Source organism: Coffea eugenioides, chromosome 2 (assembly GCF_003713205.1).
Source record: "Coffea eugenioides isolate CCC68of chromosome 2, Ceug_1.0, whole genome shotgun sequence".
Lineage (NCBI taxonomy): Eukaryota > Viridiplantae > Streptophyta > Magnoliopsida > Gentianales > Rubiaceae > Coffea > Coffea eugenioides.
This window is the reverse complement of record NC_040036.1, coordinates 39,716,405-39,723,790: the sequence shown is the minus strand read 5'-3', so window position 1 is coordinate 39,723,790 and position 7,386 is coordinate 39,716,405. Positions and strand designations below refer to the sequence as shown.

The 7,386-nt window shown below is 33.8% G+C and overlaps 1 protein-coding gene across 1 annotated transcript; it reads right to left on the bottom strand.

Annotated features, from left to right (window-relative positions):
* Positions 1-3,644: 3,644 nt before the first annotated feature.
* LOC113759700 (putative disease resistance RPP13-like protein 1) lies at positions 3,645-4,882 on the bottom strand. The gene has a single exon (XM_027302275.1). The coding sequence runs from the start codon at positions 4,842-4,844 to the stop codon at positions 3,645-3,647; it is 1,200 nt and encodes a 399-aa protein (XP_027158076.1). The 5' UTR covers positions 4,845-4,882.
* Between the last annotated feature and the right edge of the window lie 2,504 nt (positions 4,883-7,386).

Below are 7,386 nucleotides of genomic sequence, written 5' to 3'. Positions count from 1 at the left end.
ACGAACATTTGGGATATTATGTGAAATGATTAGAGACACTGGAGGTTTGAAAGCTACAAGAAACATGTCAATAGAAGAAATTGTTGCCATGTTTGTATATGTTTTGGCTCACCACAAGAAAAGTAGAACAATTTGTGGTCTATTTTGGAGAAGTAGAGAAACGGTGAGTCGTCAATTTAATCTTTGCCTCCTAGCAGTTTTGAAATTGCATACTATATTACTTAAGAAGCCTGAGCCTATTACCGAAGATTGCACAGATGAGAGATGGAAATGTTTTAAGGTAATTCAAACATTAAAATACAATCATTTAATAAAATGTATGTTTTCATCTAAACTATCCAATATAGACATTTTAACTCATTTATATTTTTTATTTTTGTTAAAATAGAATTGTTTAGGTGCCTTAGATGGGACATTAATAGATGTGACACCACCCACCGAACAAAAATCAAGATACCGAACGAGAAAAGGAAGTATTGCAACGAATGTATTAGGGGTTTGTTCTCCTAATATGCAATTTATCTATGTCTTGCCTGGTTGGGAAGGTTCGGCACATGATGGTCGTGTGCTTCGAAATGCTATCTCTAGACCAAATGGTCTTAGAGTCCCACAAGGTAAACATATATTGCAGTATTCAATACCATTCAATCAATTTTTTTTCAAAAATAAGGTAGTCTAGTATTAATTTGTACATGATTGAATTTTGAAGGTTGTTATTACTTGGTGGATGCTGGATATTGTAATGCTGATGGATTTCTTGCCCCTTATCGAGGGCAAAGATATCACCTTAATGAATTCAATGGTTATCGACCACAAAGACCAGAGGAATATTTCAACATGAAACATTCTAAAGCTAGAAATATCATAGAAAGATGTTTTGGATTGCTAAAAGGAAGGTGGAAGATTCTAGCATCCCCTTCATTTTTTCCAATTCAAACACAAGTGCGAATAATTATGGCATGTTGTCTGCTGCACAACTTGATAAGGAAGTTCATGACTTTTGATCCACAAGAATTACTACAAAGTGAAGAAAATGAAAGTGAAGATGAAGACAGTGATGAAGAAGTAGAGTACATATCCACTATTTTGCCAAGTGATCAATGGGCAAATTTTAGAAATAATTTAGCACATGAAATGTTTGACAATTGGAGGGCTGGACTTAGTATTTAGCTATGAATGGATGTTTAGCTCTTAGACTCGTTAAATTTGGATTGACATTTGATGTACTCTTGTAGTGGATTTGTGAATTAGATTGACACTTGATGTATGTTCTTTTAAATTTGGATTGACTTTTAATTGTATGTTCTTTTATGTGTTTTGTTATATTATAAATTTCAGTTATATGCTATTGTGTATCAAAATTAATTGATAGATATGGGTTGACTTCTAAATGATAGGATGGAGAATGATGAAATTGTACGTGAAAGAGGGAAAAATAAATGTTTTTGGACTGGTGAAGAGGTAAAAGTGCTCATAGAATCATTGCAAGAGTTGGCTTGTGATCCAATGTGGAAATCAGATGGAGGATTTAAAAATAATTATATGAGCGAATTGCTTAAAATTATCTTGCGTAAGCAACCTACTTTTACCAAACAAGTCAGCCCACATATTGAATCAAAAGTTAAGTGGCTGAAAAATAGGTTCCATGCAATTGTTGAAATGTGCAAAGAAAGTGGTTGTAGTTGGAATGATGCTGAGAAAAAGATTTCTTGTGAAAAACAGTGGTATGATGATTGGTGCAAGGTAAGAAATTGATTACTTTTTACATTCTGATATGTTCTTTTTCAACCTTTTATTAAGATTATCATTTATCTTTTTATTCTATCTCTAGACTCATAAGGATGCGAAGGGCCTTTGGGATGTCAAATTTCCATATTTAGGAGATCTTGAAATTGTATATGGAAGAGACAGAGCCACTGGAAATGTTGCTGAAGATTTTGCACAAGCTGTCCAAGATATGGAAGATGTCCAAAATTTGGAGGAAGGAGATGAAGGGCTTGATGCTATGTCAAACTCGGATAATGATAAGGTAGAAGAAGATGAAGTAAATTCCATGGAGCAATCAACTCAACCAAGCTCAACAAGCACAAGAAATTCCAAGAAACAAAAGAAACAATCCCCTCCCATTGCAAATGTGTCAAAAAAAAATGAAATCTGCATCAACAACAAGGGGTGATCTTGATGCATCATTGCAACTTCTCACCAGCAAATTTGGAGATTTCGTGGAGGGAATTCAAGCTAATTTCACAACTATGGCAGCAGCCATGTCAAATGAGGATAAATATGAGCAATTGGTCTCCGATAGAAGAGATCAAGTTGTTGCTGAGTTAATGAAACTTGCTTTACCGAGTGGAGATGTAATGAATGCAGCCGACATACTTTCGGAGCAGATTTCCAAGCTTCATGTGTTCTACAATCTTCCTGCAGAAATGAAACGACAATATGTAATTAACCTCCTTTATCCTCCATCTACTCGCTGAAATAAAATTATTGTTAGCTGGAAAGTGATGATTTGATGGCAATTTCTTTTTGTTATGGTGATTGTTAGATGGTTATATGATTAGTCTTTTGGAGATTGTGGACATTGAGTGGCACTCTCGACTGGATTAGACAATTGATTTGTATTTGGTATGGTTAGCTTTTGTGATTTGAGTCTCCTTCTTTTGTTCATATATGTAAGGAGAGATCTATTTCATATCATTATCTAACGTAGGAACCACAAACGACTTGTTAATGGAGTAAATTTCCAAAAAGAAAGAGTTTTTAAACTAACTTCCTAAAGGTTGGCAATTTTTTAGTCTCTTCCCAAAGGGTGAAAAACACATTCAAGAAATGCGTTCTTCCAAATAAAAATGCAACTTTCAAATACGTTATTTTAATTTTCATAAATTTGTTTAAATATAAAAAATTGGTTAAATAGCGTATTAAATACAAAACCTGCTAATTTCCCATAAAGAGCTGGTATCTTATGAGTAATTTCTTTTTTTTTTTTAACTTTCACATATTTAATTTATGTTAAATACAAAACATACTAGTTTTCCTTTGGGCGCTATTTAATCAATTTTTTCCATAAAGAGTTGGTACAAAACATACTACAAAACCTGCCAGTTTCCCTTAAAGAGCTGGTATCTTATGGGCAAATTTTTTTTTTTAACTTTCACATATTTAATTTATGTTAAATACAAAACATACTAGTTTTCCTTTGGGCACTATTTAATCAATTTTTTCCATAAAGCTGGTACAAAACCTGCCAGTTTCCCATAAAGAGCTGGTATCTTATGGGCTATTTAACCAATTTTTCATATTTAAACAAATTTCCAAAACATAAAATAACGTATTTGAAAGTTGCGTTTTTATTTGGAAGAACACATTCCTTGGATGCATTTTTCACCCTTTGAGAAGAGACTACCAAATCGTCACCTTTTGGGTGATTGTTTAAAAACTCATTTTTTTTGGAATTTACTCCTTGTTAATGCAGCCACTATATTTATTTTCTGGTATTAATTTTTTTATTATTTATGATTTTCTTATGTTTTATCAAAAAGTTAATAACTATTGTAGTTACAATTATGAAAATGTTAATTTGTCGTATGTGTAATTCTTTTGTTTTAAAAGAATTGTTATATCAGGGGTAAATTTGGAATTTAATTGCATTTAATTCCGAAACACTCATCAAACCAAGCATCAGGAATTGGAATAATGCTAATTCCAATGTGTGAACCAAGCAAGATATTGGAATGAAAAGTTTTAATTCCAAAACCAGAGTCTATGATTCCAATTACAATTCCAATTCCTAAGCTTGAACCAAGCGCCCCCTTAGTCTGACTCAAGAGATTAAACTTGAGAAATGTGTCATACTGACTAGGATGGTATGAAAAATGTCTTGCACCAGATATTGTAGCATTGCCTTCCTGATGATCTTCCAACCTAAGGCAGTATTTCCCAAAAACAAATCTAGCCAAATCGTTGACAAGGTCATGCATGGAGAAAGTATGGTCAGTTGACTTATGAAATAATGACCTCATTCTCAGTTCATCAAAGCACTTCTCACCCTCGTTTTTAATTCTTTTATTTTCTCCTAAAAGATCATTAGCTTGCCATAACTGAATAATTTCCTCTTTTCTAAACTGGTAATCTTTGGGGAACACAGCACAATAAGCAAAGCACCTTTTAAGATGGGAAGGAAGATGAATGTAGCTTAATCTCAATGCTGGCAGGGGGCCTTTTGGATTATCGCTTTGAGTCCACTCTTCACTTACTAAAATCTGTTTCCATTCTTCGGGGGTAGCTTTGGAACGCAAAACACCTGCAACTGTTTTCACAGCCAAAGGCAACCCTCGACACTTCTTCACAATTTCGTTTCCTATTTCTTCAAGTTCTGCATTTTCATTGCCATCTCTATTTTTAAATGCATGCTTCTTAAATAAAGACCGGCAATCTTCCTCTAGCATCAACTTCAAATGATGAATTGACCTTTCTTTGGCCATCATCCTTGCAACTTGCTGATTCCGTGTTGTAACAATGATCTTACTTCCACGTGATCCACTTTTGAAAGGGATGCTTAAATCATCCCAGTCATTGTAGTTATCATTCCAAACATCATCCAGAACAAGAAGGAACTTTTTATTGGTTAGACCAACTTGTAGCTTTCCTTGAAGGGAAAACAATTTCTCATCCTTGTCAAAAGAAATACTGAGTTCCCTTAGCAGTTCTTTTGTTATCCTTGTAGCATCATATTCTTCTGATATGCGGACCCATGCCCTGGTAGGGAAACCCGTGCTCTGTGTCACCGTCAAATCTTTGTAAACTATTTGGGCCAAGGTGGTCTTGCCAAGGCCACCCATTCCAACTATTGGAACCACGGTGAAATTGTCTCCATTTGCATCCTTTTTTTTTTTTTATCGAAACGGTAGGATCATTTCATTCAATATAACAAGAAAATTACAAGTGCGAGCAAAGGCTCGAGAATACTGTACAACTAGTGCTCAGTAGCACTGAGGAAAGTCCATTCCTCATCCACAATAATGCCTAAGGCATGAGAACTTAACATTTTACTTCTTACTATGCTTTCTTTCTTAACCATTTGCATCCTCAGACAGCAACTTTTGAATTATCCTCTCTTTATCAGCATCTCTCCCAATAAAGGTATTCTCATCAACCAAAGGTGTTTCAAATTTTTGATGTGACTCTATTCTGGAATGACCAACTCGCAAACCCAAGGGACTAATTTGTTTGTTATATCCCTTCAGCCTCTCCACTATCGTTTCAATCTCAGGCTTAATCTTCTTAAGGAATTTATTACCTGATGATCTACCAGGCAGAATCCTTTCAAGGCATAATCTTCTTAAGGCACTTGTCCAAGTGCTGGTTGAGCTTTGGTACTCACTTTCTACCTTAATTCGCAGAGCTTCAGTGTTCATTCTGTCCAGTAAATCCTCTGCTTGATAAAATGTATCATGAAGCTCTTCAAGCCAGTCCTTGACATGTTGGATACCTATTTCCTTGTTCTCTGCATCATCGAGCACGGCTCCAGCAGTGCGAAACTCACTCTCGAGCTTCTTGAGGAGATCATCATCGGCCTTCCAATTACGAAACAAATTCACGAATTCCGGCTTAGCCATCCTATCAAATAGCACTTGAAGGAAAGCGGAGAGGAATGCGCCTCCCACTATAGCATCGGCCATATCTCCAGGCGAAGATAAAATGAAAGAACTTGCACAATGAAAACAACGAGAGACAGAGACCTGCAATAAATGAGAATAGTCAATTTTGTTCGAGAAAGTCAAGCTAAAAGAAAGAACATGAACATCAGTTCATTAGGTGTGGCTTTAGTTTAATTATAATCAATTAGTAAAAAAGTAAGTGGCAGCCATAGTTGTCAACTCGTCATAAACTAACTTCGGTATTAAGTTGCCAAAAGTTGTCCAACATGGGGGTTTTGACTTTTGACAATTTTTTTTTTACCATTTAATACATACGCATAGGTTAGCATTTTGAATCTCTATTTAAATGAAAATGAACTTTCAGACAAAAAAAATCAGGGAATTTTTTTTTTTTTGCCTTTCACATAATTTTTTCGTATATTTTTATATTTTCTTTATTGATATTGATTTTTTATGAATTTTAAATTCAGTATAAAACTTGTTAAATTGACTTGTCAGGAATTCAGGAATAGCCATCCTATCAAACAGTTATAGCACTTGAAGGAAAGCGGAGAGGAATGAGCATCCCACTAAGGCAGCAGCCATATATCCAGGCAGAGGTAAAAGTGAAAGCGACTTGCACAAGGAAACCAACGAGAGAGAGAGACCTGCAATAATTTTGTTTGGGAAAAGCCAAGCTCAAAGAAAGAAAGAAAGAACATGAACAGCAGCAGAGCAGTTCATTTGGTGTGGCTTCATTTGATGTTTTTGTTTAATCAATTTAGTTAAAACAGGAATTGGCAGCCAAAGTTGTCGTCCACTAACTTGGGTTTTGACTTTTGCCTGCCGAAAGTTGTCCAACATGCGACTTTTGACTTTTGACTTTTTAGTTAAATTACCTTTTATCCTTGTGATTTGATATTTTAACACATAACCCCCTATATGATTTAAATATCTATATATAATCCCCTCTTGGATTAAAGTGTCACCGTTAGTTTCTCCATTAAAACTAACGAACGAGTAATAGTAAAAAGTTTAAGTCAAACTAATAAATTGATAATTTACCCTTTTCTTATTTCTTTTTTTCCTTCAAACATAAAAAAGAAGAAATTGAAATAAAAATAAATAATAAGGACTAGAAAATACGATTAAAGATTTGGTTTAAAAATCTCTAATGATATTTGTAGTGAAAAAAGATTTGAAAGTTTTGTTTCTTATATATTTGTTTTATATTTCCCTTCCTTCTTTTTTTGTTTCTTATTTATTTTTTTGTTCCCTTCTATCTCTTTCGTATTTGGAGAAAATTAAGATTTTGTAAGTCAAAGTATAGGTTTTCAAAATCATCTCTTTTCTTTTAAAAAAAAAAAAGATATAGAAAAGGAAAAAAAGAAAAAAAAAAGCAGTGGAAGGGTGAATTTGTTAATTTATTAGTTTGACTTTAAATTTTTACTATACTTTAAAATCATAGGATAGCATTTTGAAAACGGTGATACTTTAAAAATGCTAAGGATAGCATTTTGAGTCCCTATTCAAACGGAATTGAACTTTGAGAAAGGGGACAAAAAAGAGAAGGAGAATGGAAAAAAAAGGAATAAAGAATATTTAAACGTTTAAAAAAATGAGAGCAATCAGCATATAACATTTGAAACAACAGGATAGAAATTGGTAAAAAAAAAAAAAATGTAAGAACCACACTATTAAATATATTGTATAAATCCATTAAAATCATGTATCAACAGCGAAA